This window comes from Callithrix jacchus, chromosome 5 (assembly GCF_049354715.1).
Source record: "Callithrix jacchus isolate 240 chromosome 5, calJac240_pri, whole genome shotgun sequence".
Taxonomy (NCBI): Eukaryota; Metazoa; Chordata; class Mammalia; order Primates; family Cebidae; genus Callithrix; species Callithrix jacchus.
Window position 1 is genome coordinate 78,419,334 of NC_133506.1, and position 24,555 is coordinate 78,443,888.

Below are 24,555 nucleotides of genomic sequence, written 5' to 3' on the forward strand. Positions count from 1 at the left end.
CCAATATGGTGAAACCCATCTCTCCTAAAAATACAAAAATTAGCTGGACGTGGTGGTACAGGCCTGTAATCCCAGCTACTCAGGAGGCTGAGGCAGGAAAATTGCTTGATTCCAGGAGGCAGAGGTTGCAGTGAGTCAAGATCATGCCACTGCACTCTAGCCTGAGTGGCAGAGCGAGACTCTGTCTCAAAAAAATAAATAAATGTTTATATATATGTGTGTGTGTGTGTGTGTGTGTGTGTGTGTACGTGTGTATATATATGTGTGTGTGTGTACGTGTGTATATATATGTGTGTGTGTGTATGTGTGTGTATATATATATATATGGCAAAAAAAACTCATAATGTTTCATAAAAATTTATGAACTTATGTTGAGCCACCTTCAAAGCCATCCTAGGCCGCATGTGGCCAAAGGCCATGGGTTGGACAAGCTTGCTCTAAGTGGTTTGCAAAAGGATGGAGGGTCTACATGTTCTACATTAGGAAGGATGGCCCGAGGGAGGTCGCAGGTTTTGAACTGGACTTTTAACAACTTGTAGAGCCTTTACATATAACAAGCTTGACTAACTCAAGGAAAGGAAGAAGTGGAATATGGCAGAAAAGAAAACAGGACTTTACATATGGTGGAAGCAGTATGAACAAGGAATTGAGTTGGGAATGAGTCAGGCGCATTTCCAAGGTTGGGGGCAGATATGCTCATAGTGGGACACAGTAGGACCCATGGTTTACTGGACAGATTGAAGAGAGGCACCAAATGAAGAAATCTGTCTTCCAAGTTATGCATTTGGACTTAATCCTTATAGAAATAGACAACCCATGGAAATTTTAAGAGTTGGCATTAACACAGAGTACGTTAAATGATTCTACAGACATTTTGAGAGGAGAATTGACAGGGTTTGGTGACAGAGTGAGTTTGAGAAGGAAGGGGAGAACTCACTAACTTTCTTTTTTTTTGAGATGGAGTCTCGCTCTGTCGTCAGGCTGGAGTGCAGTGGCACGATCTCAACTCACTGCAGCCTCCATCTCCCAGGTTCAAGTGATTCCCCTGCCTCAGCCTCCTGAGTAGCTGGGACTACAGGCACATGCCAAAACGCCCAGCTAATTTTTTGTATTTTAGTAGAGATGGGGTTTCACCATGGACAGAATGGTATCAATCTCCTGACCTCATGATCTACCTGCCTTGGCCTCCCAAAGTTCTGGGATTACAAGCGTGAGCCACCATGCCCAGCCAGAAGTCACTAACTTTAGGTGTCCAAGCTTCATGACCAGAATAACCATAATGCCTCTTCTTGTCCCTCTTGTCCATGTACACACCAACACACAGGGTGGCTCAGTCTCTGCTGCTAATAATACCCCAAACATTTTATGTGCTAAATCTTGCCTATTATTGGGGCACTTTGCTAAGTTAACCAAAATGCTTCCTCTTTCTTGATTTTTCCTCGGGGACGATCCACAGCTCTAGACAAGAGTATAAATGAGACAGAACTGTGTGTATGATACCATCTTGCTCCTCAGTCCCCAAACACAATACAAATTTCTCCAGACAGCTCTCTGGAGAAACTGCATTTCAGATTCTCTGAAATTTCCCAGGTACTTTCATCAATGGAAGAATTCTGTAATCTGGATCGGGACATAGAGGGATCTGCTAAGAGCTGGAAAAAGTTTGTGGAGTCCGAATGTCCTGAGAAAGAGAAGCTCCCACAGGAGTGGAAGAACAAGACAGCTCTGCAGCACCTCTGCGTGATGAGAGCCATGCGGCCCGACCGGATGACCTATGCTATGCAGTAGGAAACAGGGTGGGGGAAGGCCTAGCATAGGCACAAGGCAAGGGCAACCTCAGGACAGCTGGACTAGCAGGGCTGAGCTCCAAGGCCATATGTCTATAGTAGATTCCTGGGGCTAGAGGGTGGGAATAGAAATTAACTAAATAGCCATGAGGAATCTCCTTGGTGTGATGTAAATGTCCTAAAACTGGATTATGATAAAGATTGTACAACCTGGTAAATTTATTAAATATTATTGAATATTTAAAAATGGGAAAACCCTATAGTATGTCAATTATACCCCAATAAAGTTATTTTAAAAAGAAAAAAGAAGTTATAGGCCATGGAGTCTATACTGGCTAGGAAAGGAGTTATTAGAATAAAGGCATGACAGAAAAATATCAGGGAGGGCCTGAGTGCGGTGGTTCACACCTATAATCCCAGCATGTTGGGAGGCCAAGGCAGTTGATCACTTAAGGTCAGGAGTTTGAGACTAGCCTGGCCAACATGGTGAAATCTCATCTCTACTAAAAATACAAGAAAATTAGCTGGGCATGGTGGCGCGTGCCTGTAATCCAAGCTACTCCGGAGACTGAGACAGGAGAATTGCTTGAACGTGGGAGGCGGAGGTTGCAGTGAGCCAAGATCGCACCATTGCTCTCCAGCCTGGGCAACAGAGACTTCGTCTCAAAAAAAAGAAGAAGAAGGAAAAATACCAGGGAGGCCAAGATACCGAAATTCTTGCATTCATAGTGGCCCCAATACAGGCAAAGAATAGGTGAAGTCAGATGTTACATTTCTTTTTTTTTTTTTTTTTCTTATTTTTTTATTGCATTTTAGGTTTTGGGGTACATGTGCAGAGCATGCAATACAGTTGCATAGGTACACACATGGCAGTGTGTTCTGTTTGCTTTCACCCGTTCACCCACATTTGGCGTTTCTCCCCAGGCTATCCCTCCCCACCTCCCCCTCCCACTGGCCCTCCCCTTTTCCCCCCAATAGACCCCAGTGTGTAGTACTCCCCTTTCTGTGTCCATGTGTTCTCATTTTTCATCACCCGCCTATGAGTGAGAATATGCGGTGTTTCATTTTCTGTTCTTGTGTCAGTTTGCTGAGGATGATGTTCTCCAGATTCATCCATGTCCCTACAAACGACACAAACTCATCATTTCTGATTGCTGCATAATATTCCATGGTGTATATGTGCCACATTTTCCCAATCCAGTCTATCATCAATGGGCATTTGGGTTGATTCCAGGTCTTTGCTATTGTAAACAGTGCTGCAATAAACACGTGTGTGCATGTGTCCTTATAGTAGAATGATTTATAGTTCTTTGGGTATATACCCAGTAATGGGATTGCTGGGTCAAATGGAATTTCTATTTCTAAGGCCTTGAGGAATTGCCACACTGTCTTCCACAATGGTTGGATTAATTTACACTCCCACCAACAGTGTAAAAGTGTGCCTTTTTCTCCACATCCTCTCCAGCATCTGTTGTCTCCAGATTTTTTAATGATCGCCATTCTAACTGGCGTAAGATGGTATCTCAATGTGGTTTTGATTTGCATCTCTCTGATGACCAGTGACGATGAGCATTTTTTCATATGATTGTTGGCCTTCATATATGTCTTCTTTCGTAAAGTGTCTGTTCATATCCTTTGCCCACTTTTGAATGGGCTTGTTTGTTTTTTTCTTGTAAATCTGTTTGAGTTCTTTGTAAATTCTGGATATCAGCCCTTTGTCAGATGGGTAAACTGCAAAAATTTTTTCCCATTCTGTTGGTTGCCTATCCACTCTAGTGACTGTTTCTTTTGCCGTGCAGAAGCTGTGGAGTTTGATTAGGTCCCATTTGTCTATTTTGGCTTTTGTTGCCAATGCTTTTGGTGTTTTGTTCATGAAGTCCTTGCCTACTCCTATGTCCTGGATAGTTTTGCCTAGATTTTCTTCTAGGGTTTTTATTGTGCCAGGTCTTATGTTTAAGTCTTTAATCCATCTGGAGTTAATTTTAGTGTAAGGTGTCAGGAAGGGGTCCAGTTTCTGCTTTCTGCACATGGCTAGGCAGTTTTCCCAACACCATTTGGTAAATAGGGAATCCTTTCCCCATTGCTTGTTTTTGTCAGGTTTATCAAAGATTGTATAGTTGCAGATATGTTGTGTTGCCTCCGGTGACTCTGTTTTGTTCCATTGGTCTATATCTCTGTTTTGGTACCAGTACCATGCTGTTTTGATTACTGTAGCCTTGTAGTATACTTTCAAATTTGGTAGTATGATGCCCCCCCGCTGTGTTCTTTTTGCTTAGAATTGACTTGGCTATGCGGGCTCTCTTTTGGTTCCATATGAAGTTCATGGTGGTTTTTTCCAGTTCTGTGAAGAAAGTCAGTGGTAGCTTGATGGGGATAGCGTTGATTCTGTAAATTACTCTGGGCAGTATAGCCATTTTCACAATATTAATTCTTCCTAACCATGAACATGGAATGTTTCTCCATCTGTTTGTGTCCTCTCTGATTTCGTTGAGCAGTGGCTTGTAGTTCTCCTTGAAGAGGTCTCTTACGTTCCTTGTGAGTTGTATTCCAAGGTATTTTATTCTTTTTGTAGCAATTGTGAATGGCAGTTCGTTCTTGATTTGGCTCTCTTTAAGTCTGTTATTGGTGTAGACGAATGCTTGTGATTTTTGCACATTGATTTTTATATCCTGAGACTGCTGAAGTTGCTTATCAGTTTCAGGAGTTTTTGGGCTGAGGCGATGGGGTCTTCTAGGTATACTATCACGTCGTCTGCAAATAGAGACAATTTGGCTTCCACCTTTCCTATTTGAATACCCTTTATTTCTTTTTCTTGCCTGATTACTCTGGCTAGAACTTCCAGTACTATATTGAATAGGAGTGGTGAGAGAGGGCATCCCTGTCCAATGCCGGATTTCAAAGGGAATGCTTCCAGTTTTTGCCCATTCAGTATGATATTGGCTGTTGGTTTGTCATAAATAGCTTTTATTACTTTGAGATATGTTCCATCGATACTGAGTTTATTGAGGGTTTTTGGCATAAAGGGCTGTTGTATTTTGTCAAATGCCTTCTCTGCGTCAATTGAGATAATCATGTGGTTTTTGTTTTTTGGTTCTGTTTATGTGGTGAATTACGTTTATAAACTTGTGTATGTTGAACCAGCCTTGCATCCCCGGGATGAATCCTACTTGATCATGATGAATAAGTTTTTTGATTTGCTGTTGCAATCGGCTTGCCAATATTTTATTGAAGATTTTTGCATCTATGTTCATCGTGGATATTGGCCGGAAGTTTTCTTTTCTTGTTGGGTCTCTACTGGGTTTTGGTATCAGGATGATGTTGGTCTCATAAAATGATTTGGGAAGGATTCCCTCTTTTTGGATTATTTGGAATCGTTTTAGAAGGAATGGTACCAGCTCCTCTTTGTGTGTTTGGTAGAATTCAGCTGTGAACCCGTCTGAACCTGGGCTTTTTTTGTGTGGTAGGCTCTTAATTGCTGCCTCGACTTCTGACCTTGTTATTGGTCTATTCATAGTTTCAGCTTCCTCCTGGTTTAGGCTTGGGAGGACACAGGAGTCCAGGAATTTATCCATTTCTTCCAGGTTTACTAGTTTATGTGCATAGAGTTGTTTGTAAATATTCTCTGATGATGGTTTGAATTTCTGCGGAGTCTGTGGTGATTTCCCCTTTATCATTTTCTATTGCATCTATTTGGTTGTTCTCTCTTATTTTTAATCAATCTGGCTAGTGGTCTGTCTATTTTGTTGATCTTTTCAAAAAACCACCTCTTGGATTTGATTTTTTGAAGGGTTTTTCGTGTCTCAATCTCCTTCAGTTCAGCTCTGATCTTAGTTATTTCTTGTCTTCTGCTGGGTTTTGAGTTTTTTTTATCTTGCTCCTCTAGCTCTTTCAATTTTGATGATAGGGTGTCAATTTTGGATCTCTCCATTCTCCTCATATGGGCACTTATTGCTATATACTTTCCTCTAGAGACTGCTTTAAATGTGTCCCAGAGATTCTGGCACGTTGTGTCTTCGTTCTCATTGGTTTCGAAGAACTTCTTTATTTCTGCCTTCATTTCATTGTTTACCCAGTCAACATTCAAGAACCAGTTGTTCAGTTTCCATGAAGCTGTGCAGCTCTGGGTTGGTTTCTGAATTCTGAGTTCTAACTTGATTGCACTATGGTCTGAGAGGCTGTTTGTTATGATTTCAGTTGTTTTGCATTTGCTGAGCAGTGTTTTACTTCCAATTATGTGGTCAATTTTTGAGTAGGTGTGATGTGGTGCTGAGAAGAATGTATATTCTGTGGATTTGGGGTGGAGAGTTCTGTAAATGTCTATCAGGTTTGCTTGCTCCAGGTCTGAGTTCAAGCCCTGGATATCCTTGTTGATTTTCTGTCTGGTTGATCTGTCTAATATTGACAGTGGAGTGTTAAAGTCTCCCACTATTATTGTGTGGGAGTCTAAGTCTCTTTGTAAGTCATTAAGAACTTGCCTTATGTATCTGGGTGCTCCTGTATTGGGTCCATATATGTTTAGGATCATTAGCTCTTCTTATTGTATTGATCCTTTTACCATTATATAATGGCCTTCTCTGTCTCTTTTGATCTTTGTTGCTTTAAAGTCTATTTTATCAGAGATGAGAATTGCAACGCCTGCTTTTTTTGCTCTCCATTTGCTTGGTAAATCTTCCTCCATCCCTTTATTTTGAGTCTTTGTGTATCCTTGCATGTGAGATGGGTTTTCTGAATACAGCACACTGATGGGTTTTGGATTTTTATCCAATTTGCCAGTCTGTGTCTTTTGATTGGTGCATTTAGTCCATTTACATTTAGGGTTAATATTGTTATGTGTGAATTTGATACTGCCATTTTGATGCTAAGTGGCCGTTTTGCCCGTTAGTTGTTGTAGATTCTTCATTGTGTTGATGCTCTTTAGCATTCAGTGTGATTTTGGAATGGCTGGTGCTGGTTGTTCCTTTCTATGTGTAGTGCCTCTTTTAGGAGCTCTTGTAAAGCAGGCCTGGTAGTGACAAAATCTCTGAGTACTTGCTTGTTCGCAAAGGATTTTATTTTTCCTTCACTTATGAAGCTCAGTTTGGCTGGATATGAAATTCTGGGTTGAAAGTTCTTTTCTTTAAGAATGTTGAATATTGGCCCCCACTCTCTTCTGTCTTGTAGTATTTCTGCCGAGAGATCTGCTGTGAGTCTGATGGGCTTCCCTTTGTGGGTGACCCGACCTTTCTCTCTGGCTGCCCTTAGTATTTTCTCCTTTATTTCAACCTTGTTGAATCTCACGATTATGTGCCTTGGGGTTGCTCTTCTTGCAGAATATCTTTGTGGTGTTCTCTGTATTTGCTGCATTTGAGTGTTGACCTGTCTTGCTAGGTGGGGGAAATTTTCCTGGATGATGTCCTGAAGAGTATTTTCCAGCTTGGATTCATTCTCTTCATCCCCTTCTGGTACACCTATCAAACGTAGGTTAGGTCTTTTCACATAGTCCCACATTTCTTGGAGACTTTGTTCATTCCTTTTTGCACTTTTTTCTCTAATCTTGCTTTCTCATTTTATTTCATTGAGTTGATCTTCGACTTCAGATATTCTTTCTTCTGCTTGGTCAATTCGGCTATTGAAACTTGTGCATGCTTTGCAAAGTTCTCATATTGTGTTTTTCAGCTCCTTTAGTTCATTCATATTCCTCTCCAAGTTATCCATTCTTGTCATCATTTCCTCAAATCTTTTTTCATATCTTTTTTCAAGGTTCTTAGTTTCTTTGCATTGATTTAATACATGTTCTTTTAGCTCACAAAAGTTTCTCATTATCCACTTTCTGAAGTCTAATTTCGTCATTTCATCACAGTCATTCTCTGTCCAGCTTTGTTCCCTTGCTGGTGAGGAGTTTTGGTCCTTTCTAGGAGGCGAGGTGTTCTGGTTTCGGGTGTTTTCCTCCTTTTTGCTCTGGTTTCTTCCCATCTTTGTGGATTTATCCACTTGTCATCTGCATAGTTGCTGACTTTTTGATTGGGTCTCTGAGTGGACACCCAGATTGTTGGTGATGAAGTATTTCTGTTACTTGGTTTTCCTTCTACCAGTCTAGCCCCTTCGCTGTACGACTGCTGAGGTCCACTCCAAGCCCTGCTTGTCTGGGGTGCACCTATAGCAGCTGCGGAACAGTGAGGGATGCTACCAGTTTCTTTTTCTGCTATCTTTGTCCCAGGTTGATGCCTCCCAAATGTCAGTCTTTTGGATATAGAGGGGTCAGGGAGCTGCTTGAGGAGACAGTCTGTACTTTATAGGAGCTCAATTGCTGAGCTGTGAGCTCTGTTGTTCATTCAGGGCTGTTAGGCTGCTATGTTTGATTCTGCCGCAACAGAGCTCATTAAGAAACCCCTTTTTTTCTCAAATGCTCTGTCTTGGGGGGTTGGGGCTTTGTTTTTGGATGTCTGTTGAGGTGTCCTGCCCAGCTAGGAGGCAGTCTAATCACTATTTGACTGCCGAGGCTCCGCCCTGCTTTTGTGAGGCTCCCCCTGTTGCTGCAGGCTCTTGCTCTTCTGCTGAGTTCTCCACCATGGGCTACGCCCTGCAGCGGAGTCTCTCTGTTGTAGCGGGTTGCCTCAGCAACAGCAGGCTGCGTCAGCAGTGGGCATGTATCTCAGTAGGGGCGGGTTGCCTCGGCAACTGCAGGCTGTGTCAGCAGTGGGCGTGTGTCTCAGTCAAGGCGGGTTGCCTTGGTAATGGTGGATGCCCCTCCCCCACGGAGCACATCAGGGACCGTCTGCATGGCAAGTATTTGGAATCACCATTTTGTCTGTCCCACTGTGCTATCCCACACGCTGTGTCCCTGCAATCCCCTGGGCTGGCCCACTGCCCAAGTCCCTTTCAGTCTCGAGTTCAGCCCTCTCAAGTCTCAGGTTGCCGTTTCAACAGGGCACCTGGACAAGCGTGCCCTGTGGGGATCGCTGGGTAGGGCCGGCTGCCGCCACCCTGGCTGCTGGCTTCCCCAGGCAGAGCCTCTGCCTGGTGTCCTGCGTCTCCTTTATACTTGGGAATTTCCCCGTTCTGTGGGCAACAAAGATCAGTCTGAAAATGCAGCTTTGACTCACCTCTCCGCGGATTAACCGAGAGCTTAAATCCTGGGTTGTTGTCACAGCACCATCTTGAGTTCCTCCCCAGATGTTACATTTCTAAGAAACTGTCATGATAAAACGCTTGGGTCAAAGAGTGGGATGTTCCCGTTTTTGTTTCCTGCCATTTAACAGATTCCCAAGTAATGACAGTGATGACTGTGTAGCCATAGAATTAGGTTGCTAAAAGGGAGAAGAAACAAAGATCACTTGAGCTGAGGTCACTAAGAATCTACAGGATTGTCCATGTGGATGTCAATGTCACCCAGGCTGAAAGAGAGGAAGTCAGTGAAGGAGGAGAGTGACCGAAGGGGAACAGATGACATTGATGTGCAGGGACAATGGTGACACAGCCAGGGGAAATGAGCCCCTGAGGAGCCACAAGAGTGGGGAGTGAATGGCTTGAAAACTGGTGGGCAGTGAGCTGGACCTTGATTCCACTTGCCAATCCTAAGGCAGGTGTAGGAGAATGAGCCCAGTCTAGTAGGCTACAGGAAAAATAGTGTTCCTAGGGGAGAGTACAAGTCTCCACTAAGACAGGAGCTGGGACTGGGCCCAGTGGCTCACACCTGTAATCCCAGCACTTTGGGAGGCCAAGGCAGGTGGATCCCAGGGTCAGGAGTTCTAAACCAGCCTGACCAACATAGTGAAACCCTGTCTCACCTAAAAACACAAAAATTAGCTGGGCGTGGCAGCACATGCCTGTAGTCCCAGCTACTCTAGAGGCTAAGGCAGGAGAATCACTTGAACCCAGGAGGCCACATTGCAATGAACCAAGATCGCACCACCGCACTCCAGCCTAGGTGCAGAGTAAGACTCTGTCTCAAAAAAATTTAAAAATTTAAAGAAAAACAGGAGCTGTGTCAGACATTCAGTAAATGGTTATAGCTGGGAAGATTTGTTTAGCATAAAGTGTCACACTTTGGACAGGAACACTGGTAAGTAGAGTGAGATGAAAGGAGAGAGAGAATAATAAAACATGAGAGAATAGAGTACCATAAGGCCTTAAATCTTGGACAAGGATGGGAGATAGCAAGGATAGAACATAAAGAGGATTTAGCCTACAAACTTTCTGAAGGTACTTCACAAACTTTCTGAAGTGTCCTGCTAGGTGGGGTGATGTGAGAAGCCACCAGGCTCCCCAGAGGAAGTCAGCAATGGCATGGCTGGATGGGACTTCCAAGGGAGCCCAGATCCAGGTGAGCAGCCTGGCAGCCAGCAGCAGAGGTTGTAAGTGTGGACTTAGTAAGCAGTGAACTTGGAGCCAGTCCTAGCTCTGTAACTACCTAGCCCATGACCTTGAGCACGTTCTTTCATTTCTATAGACCTCCATTTCTCAAATGTTACTGTTCTGTGGCTGCTACGTATGTACAAATATATATGTGCTTTTTTTTCTGGCAGAAATTTTGTTGAAGAGAAGTTAGGAAGCAAATACGTGGTGGGAAGAGCACTAGATTTTGCAACCTCATTTGAAGAATCAGGACCAGCCACTCCCATGTTTTTTATCCTGTCTCCAGGGGTGGACCCACTGAAGGATGTTGAGAGTCAAGGTGAGAAAGGCGCCATCTTGGACCAGGGCTGCAGTTGCTCCCATGCACTTTCATTTTGGGGATCTATTGATTTCTGTTTTCTGGATTCAAGCTTCATTATACTTGGGGATCTATTGATTTCGCTTCAAGCTTCATTTTTGGGGTCTATTGATTTCTCCTTTCTGGACTCAAGCTTCAAATACTCAACATTTGCAAATCATGCAGAAGTCAGGGTCATTGCTGAAATAAAATCAGAAGATCACCACCAGGGAGAGAAAGGGCCACTCTGGGCTGTAAAAGGCAGAACTCACAGTCCTAGTTTCATGAGGAGGCCTCCTTCCCTCCACTCCACCTCACCCATTCCCCTTATCTTAGCCAGAGTATTCTTTCTGAAATACTACTAGTATGATCTTTTCACAGGCCCCCACAGTGTGGCAATTCCTCAAAGACCTAGAGGGAGAAATACCGTTTGACCCAGCAATCCCATGACGGGTTATACACCCAAAGGAATATAAATTATTCTATTAATAATATAAAGTTACATGTATACATATGTTCACTGCAGCACTATTCACAATAGCAAAGACATGGAACCAATCTAAATTCTCCTTAATGATAGAATGGATAAAGAAAATGTGGTATGGTCAGGCATGGTGGCTCACGCTGTAATCCCAGCACTTTGGGAGACCAAGGCAGGTAAATCACCTGAGGTCAGGAGTTTGAGACCAGCCTGGACAATATGATGAAACTCCATCTTTACTAAAATTACAAAAATTAGCTGGGCATGGTGGCGGGTGCCTGTAATCCCAGCTACTCGGGTGGCTGAGTCAGGAGAATTTCTTGAACTCAGGAGGTGGAGGTTACAGTGAACCAAGACTACACTACTGCACTCCAGCCTAGGGGACAAGAACTAGACTCCATCTCAAAAAAAAAAAAAAAACAATAGAGCAGGGCACGGTGGCTCATGCCTGTAATCCTAGCACTTTGGGAGGCTGAGGCAGGCAGATCACAAGGTCAGGAGAAGGAAACTATCCTGGCTAACACCCTACAACCCCATCTCTACTAAAAATACAAAATATTAGCCGGGTGTGGTGGTGCACACCTGTAGTCCCAGTTACTGAGGAGGATGAAATGGGAGAATCGCTTGAACCCGGGAGTCAAAGGTTGCCGTGAGCCGAGATAGCTCCACTGCACTCCAGCCTAGGTGTTAGAGCGAGATTCCATCTCAAAAAAAAACAAAAATAGAAAGCAAAAGAAAATGCAGTACATATACACCATGGAATACAATGCAACCATAAAAAGGAACGAGATCATGTCCTTTTCAGGGACATGGATGAATTGGAAGCCATTATCCTCCACCAATTAATGCAGGAACGTAAAACCAAACACTGAATGTTCTCACTTATAAGTGGGAGCTGAGTGATGAAAACACATGGGCACAAGGAGGGAAACAACACACACTGGGGCCTGTTGAGGGGTTGAGGGGGAGGAAGAGCATCAGGAAGAATAGCTAATGGACGCTGGGCTTAATACCTGGCAGATGGAATGATCTGAACAGCGAACCATCATGGCACATGTTTACTTATGTAACAAATGAGCACATTCTGCACATGGACCACTGAACTTAAAGTTGAAGAAACAGATAAAGAATATTCAACACGTCCAACTTCAAAAACAAAAAACAAAAAAAATCATAAGGGGTGGTGGAGACCAAGGTTTCAACATGCAAATGAAGCTTCCAGGTAGCAGGCTTCAGAGAAAATAGACTGTAAGCATTTGTTATCAGACTTAAAGCATCTGTCCTGGCTGGGTACAGTGGCTCACACCTGTAATCCCAGCAGTTTGGGAGGCCAAAGCCGGCGGATCACCTGCAGTTGGGAGTTTGAGGCCAGCCTGACCAATGTGGAGAAACCCCATCTCTACTAATACAAAATTAGCCGGGTGTGGTGGCACATGCCTGTAATCCTAGTTACTCAGGAGGCTGAGAGGCTGAGGCAGGAGAATTGCTTGAATCCAGGAGGTGGAGGTTGCAGTGACACAGGATAGTTCCATTGCACTCCAGCCTGGGCAACAAGAGGAAATCTGTCAAAAAAAAAAAAGGAGTCTGTCCCATCAGTAATTCCAAAAGAAAGCAGAGTATAATGAGGCACATCTGACCCCCACTTCCCATCATGGCCTGAGCTATTATTTCAGGTTAACTTTGGAATGTCTTTTGCTGAAAAGAGGGGTTCATTCAGATGGTTGGGAGGCTTAGGATTTTATTTTTTATTTATAAGTCTAGTATTGTTTATGGAATGAAACATAACAGCATATGCTTTGTGCCTTGGGGAAGGAGAGATAAAGCTAACTAGGCCCTAAAGAATGAATAAGATGCATATAATAAAATTAATAATAGAGAAGAATTAAAAAATGAGAAGCAACAGCCCCCAGTTCCAGCCTTCCTGATACTCAGTCCCCTTCCCAGGCTCTATGCTTTTGTCCATTTCTGAATTTAGTTCTTTTGAGAATTACTTCTCATTTCCTCAATAATCTTATATCACCATTTTTGTATTTCACAATTTTAGATAAAGTACATTCCTGATATGAAAAATGAAGATTTAGCATCCACTGTGTTCTCTCTGTATTTTCTTAGATTCTTTATGTGTCTGTTTGGCACTGAGGCGTCACAAAGCCCAATGCATTAACTATACAGTCATCCGTCCACATATATGGGGTGGGGACTGGGAGGTATTGGTTCAGTCTTTGCATATGCAAGTCCCATCATCAGCCCTGCCATCTATATACACAGGCTTCACATCTCTCAGGTACTGCTGTGTTTTCATCTGAGTTTGGTTGAAAGAAATCCATGTATTAGTGGACCTATGCCATTCAAACCTGCATTGTTCAAGGGTCAACTGTATTCTCTTTTTCTATATTCTTTTAAAACAAAATTTTTAATTGACAAATAACTACATATTAATGAGACACATAGTGAAGTTTCTGTACACATCATACACAGTAGTCAGATCAGGGTGACTAGTATCGTGAGCAGCACAAAGACATAACCAGGTTCCCACACATTTTGTGTCTTTCCACAGTATCAGTCTTTTACTGATGCTATTCCAGTCATAAAAGCCACAAGCTTCATGGAGTTCCCAAGGAGGTAATTCTTCTTAGTATTTCCCATTTTCTCAAGTCAGAGCCATAGGTACATAGGCTTAAGCCATTCCAAAGTCAGTCAATATTGCAAAACATACACAATGGTATACGATTAAATTGATATAAATGTTATAAATTAAACATTCAGCATCCACCAAAGTAACATCTAACATCAAGAGAAAGGGGATGGGGGAATAGGAAAATGGGTTAAGGAACCAATCCAAAGAGAGCAACGTGGACAAAAAGAATATCCTGTCCTAGTCTGGGAAGTCCTTTAACGAACTGCAAGGAAGAGTCTTTGATGTGGGCTGAGCCTTCCGCGGATGCTGGGTGCTTACTACAATTAACAGCAAGACAGCGTCTGTCGAGACGGCTGTTTCGAGCTGGTGAAGTCCTCTGGTGAAGACCAAGTGGGAAAATGTGCCTGGTTATGTCCTTATCTGGTTGGGTGCAGTCTCAGCTGATTAGGCAAACATCTGGTCCCTGTTGATACGATCCCTTTTAAAATGTAAGACGGAGTCTTTTGCTAAGATGGAATACTTATGCTCCAAACATTAGCATATTCACCAACTCAAACATTTAATCATTTCCTTATGTTGGGAACGTTCCGTATCCACCTTCTAGCTACCTGAAACTGTATATTATTGTTAACTATGATCTTGAAGCTCTGGTATTTGTGGCGTCACTGACTAGAGAGAGACTGCTGCTCCCAAAGCTAGCCAGTTCTTAGAGACCACAAAGGCTCTCCTGGGAGTATGCAAAATAACCATCCAGAGTCCACACTCCCAATCATCACCTTTATCTAACTCTCACACACCAAGCCAACATCCTCACTGGCCCAAATCAACACAGGTCAGGTACCAGACTGGTAAGGACAGTCCCTATGCTCCCAAACCCACAAAAATTAGTCAAATTACCCAGTCCTAAACTGTTTCCCCTGCCCTGCCTTTATTTCTCAGGGAAACCCCAAGACCCTGGCCTACAATATCCCCATGCTTCTTTCTGCCTCCTGACCAACCTGGTGCTCCCCCATATGGCTTTACATGTATGGTGCATCTCCTGCTCTCAGGAAATGTAAGGGATAAAAATTTTTGAGTGGCATTTGCCCCTCCATGACATTATTCAGACTCCTCCATCAGTGAATATCCCCCACAGGTGCAAATGAGACATGCTGCTCCCCACCAAGACTCTCCTCGTTCTCCCAAATTTTTCAACAGCTGCACCGAAATATAATTCAAAAACCATACAATCATCCTTTTAAAGTGTGCAATTCAAAGCATTTTAGGATATTCATAAGGCTGTGCAACCATCACCATATGCTAATTTTCAAAACTCCTGTTTTGAAACCCTATATCCACTAGCAATCACTTTCCATGACATCTCACCACCTCCCAAGCCTAGTCAACCATCAGTTTACTTTCTGTCTCTAAATATTTGCCTATTCTGGACATTTCATATAAATGAAATCATGTACAATGTGCTTTCTTGTGATGAGCTTCTTTCATTTAGCATTTCAAAGTTCAACCATGTCATAGCATGAGTCAGAACTACATTCCTTTTTGTGGATGGGTAATATTCCATTGTATAGCTAAACCACATTTTATCTCTCTGTTCATTTGTTGATGGACATTTGGGTTATTTCATCTTTTGGCTGCTATGAATGATGCTTCTATGAACACTCACAAGTTTTTGTGTGGACATATGTTTTCAATTCTCTTGAGTATATACTGGGAATAGAATTGCTGGGTCAGGTGGTAACTTTATGTTTAACTCTGAGGAACTGCCAGACTCTTTTCAAAAACAAGTGCACCATTTCACAATCCCAAGAGCCATATGCAAATTCCTGTTTCTCCAGGTCTTCACCAACACTTATTACTGATCTTATGATTACAGCCGCCATAGTGGGTATGGAGTGGCAGCTCACTGAGGTTTGGATTTGCATTTCTCAGATGATATTGAATGTCCTTTTCATGGACCTATTGGACATTTCTCCATCTTCTTTGGAGAAATGTCTATTCTAATCCCATTTTTAAAATTAGGTTACTTGTCTTTTTATTGTTGAGTTATAAGAGTTTTTTACAAATTCTGTATACAAGTTTCTTATCAGATATATGATTTCAAAATATTTTCTCCCATTCTTTGGGTTTTCTGTTTACTTTTTTAATGGTATTCTTTGAAGCAGAAAAGTTTTTATGTTAAAATCCAATTTATCTATTTCCTTTGGCTACTTGTGCTTTAATATTGTATCTAAAAAACTATTGCTAATCTAGGGTCACAAAAATTTACTCTTGTTTGTTTTCTTCTAAGATTTTTATTTTTAGTTATTACATTTAGATCTATAATCCATTTTGAGTTAATGTTTGTGTATGTAAGAAAAGGGTCCATCTTTGTCCCTTGACATGTAAATATCCAGTTGTCCCGGCTCCATTTGTTGAAAAGACAATTCTCTCCTGGCTGAATGATGTTGGAACCCTTGTCAAAAATAGACCATCAATGTAAGAGGTTATTTCTGGACTATTATTTCTATTCCATTTGATGTATGTATCTATCTGTATGCCAAATAACAGTCTCAATGACCATAGCTTTGTAGTATGTTTTGAAATCAGGAAGTATGAGTTCTTCAGCTTTGTTCTTTTCATGATTGATTTTGCTACTCTGGGTCTCTTTTCTTTTTTTGTTGTTGTTTCTTGTTTGTTTTCCTCATTCTTGCTGTCATCTTATATTTTTATATAAATTTTGGGATTAGCTTATAAATTTCTGCAAAAAATAATAAATTCAGCTTGAATTTCAATGAGGACTGCAATGATTATGTAGATAAATTTAGAGATTATTGACATCTTAATGTAAGTCTGATCAATGAACATGGATTGTCTTGCCATTTATTTAGTCTTCTTTAAATTCTTTTAACAATATTTTGTTGTCTTTAGTGTACAAGTCTTGCTCTTCTTTTATTAAATGTATTCTCAAGATTTTTTATTTTAGATTCTGTTGTAAATGGAATTATTTAATTTTAGTTTCATTGTTAGTGCATCTTTACATATTGATCTTCTTCAAACTTGCTGAACATTTTTGTTAGTTCTAATATTCTTTTTAGTGAATTTCTTAGGATTTTCCAGGTACAAGACCATATTATCTGCAAATTCAGGTAGTTATATGTCTTCCTGGTTTATCCTCATATGTTCTTATTTATTTTCGCCTAATTACCCTGGCTAGAATTTCCAGTACAATGTTAGGTAGAAGTAGTGAGTTCAGACATCCTTATCTTGTTTCTGATCTAAGGGGAAAAAATTTAGTTTTCACCATTAAGTACGATGTTAGCAGTGGATTTTTTGTAGATGTCCTTTATTGGATTGAGAAAATGGCCTTCTATTCCTAGTTTTTTGAGTTCTGTTTTATTGTGAGAAGTTGCTGGGTTTTGTCAAGTGCTTATTCTGCATATATTATGGTGAGAAGATAGTTCTTTCCTTATTCTATTAATATTGTATATTATTGATTTTTAGAAGTTAAACCAACCTTTCATGTCTAGGATCTCAATCAGTACTAGCGTGTAATTCTTTTTATATATTACTGGGTTCAATTTGCTAATATTTTGTTGAGAATATTTACATGTATATTTACAAGGTATAGTAATCTGTTGTTTTCCTTCTTTGCAAGGTCCTTGTCCGTTTTTGGTATCAGAATAATACTAATAATCTATACATCAGAATTGATTGGGAAGTATTCTCTCTGCTTCTATTTTTTTTAAAGATTTTGTAAAGTATTGGTATTAATTCTCATGAATGTTTGGTAGAATCTGGTGATGAAACCATCTGGGCCTGAGTTTTTTTAGTTGGAAGTTTTTGAATTATTAATTTATCTTTATTAGTTATATATTTACTCAAAGTTTTTTTCCCCTTTGAGTCAGTTAGAGTAATTTATTTCTCTTTAGGACTTTGTCCATCTCATTTAAGTTATATAACTTGTTGATAAACACCTCCTAAATTTTAATATTAAAGTGTTTAGCTCATCTTTTGGTTACAACTAAATGCTGTTAGAAAAACAATTTTTATTCCACAAATTTTAGATAATTCTTTTGACTTCTTTCTAGATAAGCTAAGGCTTCCATTTCTCAACTTATGTCAGCTATGTCTTTATTTTTACATAGTCAGGAATGAATACATATTCATTCTACTTTGTTACCATCATTAATTTATGCACGCCTAGTTGATGAGTTAATTTTTAAAGTTGAAAGCCAATAAACAGCACATATATCCTAATTACTCACTGCAAAGGCAAGTGATATCTAAGATTACATTTTCTTCTTTTTGATCAAATGTCATAATCTCTAGGGATCTCTAAAAGAATAATGTTCTTAGCATAGAGGTTCAAAACATGTCAAATTTCAGTTTGCTTTATACATGATGATAATTTTTGTAGCTTTTAGTTTTCTTTGGAATTGCAAGTTGCTTTTTATTTATCTTGGGAGAAGAAGTGAATGCCTCACTTATCATTGCCACTAACTTTTTATGCATTGTATATATTGAAAGACTCCACTTTATTCTTCTTGAAGATTCTTTTCCTGGAGCTCACTGACATCTTCTTCTAATACAGATAAATTGTATTTCAGCCTTCTAGAAAGCTATCACCTGGGAACCTATTTTCTTTATATTGTAAATTAGTTCTGTCTTTATATCCCATGTCTTTTATTTTCAATTTTTTATCCTTATTTTGCTGGCATAAATTATCAGAAAAGAATAATGAGAAGTAAAAATTCAGAATCCTTGGGTATCTAAAAATGCTTTAATTTTGCTCATATAGTTGTCTGATAGTTTTTCAAGGTCCAAAATGGTTCTTATCAGAACCAGAACTTTGGATACATGATTCTATTATCTTCTAGAATTCAGTTTTGTTCATGAGATATCACATGCCTGTGAAATTATATTCTTTCATTGTTTCTTTGTTGGTGACCTATTTTTATTCCCCGAAAACTTTAGAATAATCTTTCTCTCCCTTGTGTTCTGAAATTTCATAAGCTGTGCCTAGTTGTGGGTCCTTTTCATTCATCTGCTGAGCAGTCAGCATGTCATTTCATGTGGAAGAGCCACTAAAACTTTTGAGCTCTAAAAATTTTGCTTTATTATATTTAGTAAATGCCACCACCATTTACTTAGTTTCTCATGCCAGAAACCTGAGTGTCAGTCATCCTAAACACCTCTTCCACAACCCATGCCACAGTTAGTTCTATTGATTCTATCTCCCAAATGTGTTTCAAATTCATCTAATTGTCTATTTGCATGATTACCACCCTAGTCTGAATCACCATAGGCTTTCACCTGGCCTATTACACTAGCCTCCTAGCTCATCTCCACTCTCCTCCCTCTGCAAAGTCTTGCCATTCTGCAGTCAGAGTCGTGTTGCTAAATATCAAATGTAATTGTATCATTCTTCTACTTAAAACTTCCTTTTCTTTTCTTTTCTTTTTTTGAGATGGAGTTTTGTTCTTGTACGGGCTGGAGTGCAATGGCACAATCTCGGCTCACTGCAAGCTCTGCCTCCCAAGTTCAAGCAATTCTCCTGCCTCAGCCTCCCAAGTAGCTGGGATTATAGGTGCCTACCACCACAGCCAGCTAATTTTTTGTATGTTTGGTAGATTTGGGGTATTGCCACGGTGGGCAGGCTGGTCTCGAATTCTCCTGACCTCAGGTGGTCCTCCAGCCTTGGCCTCCCAAAGTGCTGGGATTACAGGCATGAGCCACCATGCCTGACCCTATTTAAAACTTTCTTATGACTTCCCATTGTTCTGAAGGTATAGTCCAATATCATTAACATGACCTGTGTGGCCTGCATGGCATGGCTTTTCTGTCCAGCTTTAGATCCTGTCAACACCATGAGTCCTCTGAACCTAAGACATTGGCACAAATGATTCCTTTTATCTGAAATATTTTCAACCATCCAATGCCTACTCATCCTGCAAATTACCAGCCATTCCTTACCTCCCTGTAAGACCATTTGATTCCCAACTAGAGAGTCTTACAGCACTCTATACATTTGCTTCAGAGCATTTAATACAATTTGAATTTAATCATTCTTTTATCATTGTAACTTACGTTTTGCCTACCTGCTTGTCACTAGCATCCTTGATGACCATGTCATCTTGTTCATTTTTTCCCAGTGCCTAATAGCATAACTAGCACGGAGAAGTATTGTTGAATGAACTAACAAAGGAATGAATGAATTGTTGCCAAACTGTTACCAGAGCTAAGTTATTCCTGACTTTCACACTTTGTAGAGTTCGTGTTCCTTCTGTCCCCTGGAGGCTTTGTTCCTTTCATACAGACAAATTTAGTTTCCTTATTTTTATTCAGTATCTTCCCTTTTGGAAGCTTTCATATACCCTGTTTATGAGCAATTTCCTGCTGTTCTTAGCCAATTGACCTCCATCTATTCCATCATGTACTTTGCAGCTTCCTGTCATCTCAGGCAAACTGACCCCTCCCTGATCTATATTCATTGTTCGTCTCTGAATACGTTATCTCAGCCCTGCTTTTGGCCTAATCTTAATGGATATTTTCTTACTAGAAGCAATATTGCTGTTCATCAACTAGAGATTTCTTGGCACCTGTGCTTCTCTCACTCCCTTCCTTCCTCCCTGCCTTCTTGGTGCTTTGATTTATTTTCTAATTCGCCCATTTAGGACATATATTCCAGTGACATCCACATTTCCCACAACTTGAATCTAATCGGCTTGCCTGATGGGCTCTTTGTCTCAAGTCTGGAATCCACATGGCTGATCTAAACACTTTCCCATGTCCCCTAGCCCCAGTTTATTAAGTAAACTTACTGTTTCGTTGTTTATGCCGAGTCTGTGTATCACACAGTTCACTGTCTTCCTCCATTTAGACTCTTAAAAAGCTTGGAATCATTCCCCATTTTTGGGTATTTGATTTAAGTTCTTTACTCCTTCATTTATGTATTCCTGTACTTCAACAAGGCAACTCTTAATATTGGGTAGAGTTTTTAAATCCCTAGATTCAGATTCAAGATTTGTTCCCTGGTCCTTACTCCACCCCCAAAAAAATACATATACCCAAAGACACACAACATTCTCTATACAATTTTGAGCATTTCTTCAGCCCTTGAAGTTTATCCATTAGCCAATGAACAATTAATAATTCCCCTGTTTAGGAACCTATAATTTTTAGGCACTTTTGTGCAACTCAGTGTCCTCCAGGATTTTCCTTCTTCAACAATGGTGAAGGAGGAGGAGGGGAAGGAAAGAGAAGGGAAGAAAGAGGAGAGGAGGAGAAGCAGAGATAGAGTGGGGAAGTGGAGAATTCCATCCCCTCTTCCTGGCCTCTATTTAAACGTGAAAGCTACCACCATCCACCCTCACTGCTTTCCTTCTTGCCTTCTCTGATTAAGCCTTTAACAGTGCTTTCGCTGTACTCTCTTTTCTTATCATCTCTTTCCCTAAATGAGCCACACTTCTTTACTTGCTTTTTTATTTCTGCTTTTGCTTCATCTACTTCCCCCTTGTTCTCAGTCACCCATGATACCTGTCTCCTTGGGTTACCGTGAAGATGAAAACAAAATCTCAGATGTGAAAAGGCTTTGAAAAGCTGAGAGTACAGTAGCATTGCGCGGTATTATGACATGGATGATGGTTTGTCTGTTCTTTGAGGCAACTCAGTTTGCCCTTCCTTCACATTTTTTTCCCACAGCCTCTCAAAGAACAGTCTCCTTGGCCCTCCCCTTCCTGCCCTGATGCAGGTATCTCCTCTGGTCCTTCTTTCACTTGTCTGCAGCGTGATCTTGCTTGGTCTTCCTCCTTCTTTGCCCGGTTACCTGGTTTTAACAAAATGAGTTGTGCACTTCCATTTTCTGATCAGAAGAAAGCTTTGTATCCTGCCTTTGCCTTCTACTATCTCCTTTTCTCTCTTTCCAGCATTCTAAGATTTCTGTAGGTCTGCCACCAGCTGTGTTCAAAGAAACAGTTTTCTTTTCAGTGTCTTTGCAGCCAGATTATTGAAACTTTGCTCTGAGTCTCGTTTTTATTGTTCCTGGTCCCATTCGTTTTCCTTGTTTTTGATTGGGTTTCTTGTTTTGTTTTGTTTTTGAGATAGGAGCTCACTGTGTTGCCCAGGCTGGACTGCAGTAGCCCAATCTTGGCTCATTGCAACCTCCACCTCCCAAGTGATCCCCCTGCCTCAGCCTCCTGAGTAGCTGGGACTATAGGCATGTGCCACTGTGTCTGGCTAATTTTTTTTAGAGTTGGGGTCTCACTGTGTTGCCCAGGTTGGTCTTGAACTGCTGAGCTCAAGCAACCTGTCCACCTCAGCTTCCCAAAGGGATAGGATTATAGGCATGAGCCACCATGCCCAGCCCTCTTTTCTTTAAAAGACAAGTAAAAGGTAGATAAGCTGAGGCAAGTACGGTCTTTAGAGAGAGACTTCAGGATTCATGGAGTATTGTTGTGTGGTGTGTGTGTGTGTGTGATGAGCAAAACTGATTTGTGCATGTGCTGGGGAGCAGAAGAGTGAATAGAGATAAAGGTTAAAGATATAAAAAGAGGTGCAGGCGCAATGGCTCATGCCTGTAATCCCAGCACTTTGGGAGGCCGAGGTGGGTGGATCTTCTGGGATCAGGAGTTTGAGACCAGCCTGGCCAACCACCTCTCTGCTAAAAATACAAAAAGTAGCCAGGAGTGGTGGTGGGCACCTCTAATCCCAGCTACTGGGGAGTGGGAGAGGAGAATTGCTTGAACCTAGGAGGAGGAGGTTGCAGTGAGCCAAGATTGTGCCACCGCACTCCAGCCTGGGTGACAAGAGGGAAACTCTGTCTCAAAAAATAAAAGATACAAAAAGAGATGGGATTTTAAGGACAGATAAAGTGACAGGCAGGTAGGGAGGACATCTTTTCCACTGAGAGGGTGATGTGCAGAGATGCAGACAAATGGCAGTATATGAAAGAGTGACTACCAGAGGGCATATGTTTTTTTCAGAAAACTAGACAGTAGCACAAACTGCTGAGCATAAGAAGAGGGGTCCGTTAGGAGACATAATGACAGAGGGAAATGGGTAACATAGCCAACTTCTGGACGCATTGAAAGAGTTCCAAATAGCTAGTGATGGTGCCATTTCACCAAACATGTTAATTATCATTTTTATTAATGCTTCAACTCAGAGTTGGGTATTAAAAAGTTGAGTAGTGAGTGCAGAAGTAGAAGGGGCAAAGGAGTTGAGGGTTTTGTAGTTTGAGGGCCACACAGCTGCGGACCTGGGCAGGAGCAGTCCTTACATTGTTTGAGGGTTGTGTAGCCGCAGACCTAAGCATGAGCAGTTCTTTTTGTAGTTTGAGGGCCAAGCAGCTGCGGACCTGGGAAGGAGTGGTTCTTTCTTTAGTTTGAGGGCCGTTTAGCTGTGGGCCTGCGCAGGAATGATTCTTTCTTTAGTTTGAAGGTCGCACACCTGCAGACCTGGGCAGGAGTGCTTGTTACTTTAGTCTGAGTCGGAGATCCGGGAGAATTCAGTGCTGCTGTTGTAGAGGAAGGGTCGGTTAGCTGGAATCCTGGGGAGGAGTCAGTGATGCTGTTCTGTCTGAGGTTCCTGGAGCTAAACATGGAGCCAAAGTTGAAGAAGGAGAGAGAGAGTCACAGGAGGGCACCAGAAACTGTAGATGTAGCTGTACCCCAAGGAAACTAAGCCTGGGAGTGTCTCAGTCCTCCCAGGTATCAATGCATTGTTTCCTCCTACACAGTTGGGATTTGTTTTCTGTCTCACAAGACAGAAAGACCCTAATCAATAACCTCAGGAATTGAAAAGCTTAAAAAAAAACTAAATGATGTTGGCAATAATAATAATAGTAGAAATTTAACCAGGATTATCCTGACAAAGACAAAATCGCACATACACACAATATATCTCTTCAATAGTTAGTAAAATAAAAATAAATAGAAAAATAGGTCCAAGTAAAGCTCTATAAAATCGTTTCATGGAGAAAGGGTGAAGGATAGAGGTGAATCTGAAAGTTACTAATAATGAGCAAAGTAAGAACTTACCATTTTCCCCATGTGGATTCAGTGCACAATCACCTTCTGTGAGACCTGGCAGCTGGGTCGCTTCGTACAGCCTGGGGATGCAGTAGATGTCACAGAAGGACCCTGTCCCAGCTGGTCCTACCCCTCTGCTGTGATGAGTGTAGCCTCTGATCTCCAAAAACTGACTATGTTTTGAGGGGAGGCCAGGCCTGTGAGCACAAGGGTATCCATGGTGAGGTTCCATGGGTGGAACATCTTGGATGTGCTTGGAGTTCCTTCCTGATGCTCATCTGCCATCTTGCTCTTTAACACATCTTGTTTATAACCATCTTCTCAATACTGTAGAAAAAAAGCACTTGTGACCGGGCGCAGTGGCTCACGCCTGTAATCCAAGCACTTTGGAGGCTAAGGTGGGCAGATCACCTGAGGTCAGGAGTTCAACAAAAAAAGCACTTATATAAGATGGGTCCGGTGTAAGGAATATTCACACACTGGACACACGGGACCTCCACCAAGTTTAGGGAATAGAATCTGAAGAAACCAAACTTTGCATGCTCCCTGGAGGCCCCTCCTGCATCCCAGTCCCTTCCCTTCTCCTTCAGAGGGAGTCTCTTTGTGCTTTAGTCTTTATCATTCCTGTACTTTTCTTGTTGGCGCATTTCTTTCCGTGGGTATGTGCACATCCCTAAACAATACTGCATGTGGTTTTTGAACACACTGTTGTCTTTGTGAGACAGGGTCTTGCTCTGTTAAATCGGCTGCAGTTTTGAACTTTGATGTGAAGAAAGTCTCCTGTGTGGCTGCTCCTCTGCTGCACTGGCTCTGAGCATTTGATCCGTGTCTGTTTTTGTCCTCTGTTCTCTTTTTGAGACCCGTCCACACTGACCCAATTCATTTTCAAAGCTGCGTGATCTCCCTTGGTGTGAGGGGACTGTGGGAAATGTCTTCATTTTCCTGTTGATGAGTGTTTGGCCAGGTGGGGC

The 24,555-nt window shown here is 41.5% G+C and overlaps 1 protein-coding gene across 27 annotated transcripts in view; it reads left to right on the top strand.

Annotated features, from left to right (window-relative positions):
• The window catches only part of DNAH9 (dynein axonemal heavy chain 9), a 422,325-nt gene that overhangs the window by 359,458 nt on the left and 38,312 nt on the right, over positions 1 to 24,555 (top strand). For 25 of the 27 annotated variants that reach the window (XM_078373042.1, XM_078373048.1, XM_078373046.1 and 22 more), the window contains 2 exons: positions 1,591 to 1,784; positions 10,292 to 10,440. In XM_078373042.1, the coding sequence (XP_078229168.1) occupies positions 1,591 to 1,784; positions 10,292 to 10,440 (343 nt within the window). Of the gene's footprint in view, positions 1 to 1,590; positions 1,797 to 10,291; positions 10,441 to 24,555 lie in introns of all 27 variants that reach the window. The other 2 variants (XR_013535589.1, XR_013535590.1) reach the window with 2 other exon arrangements.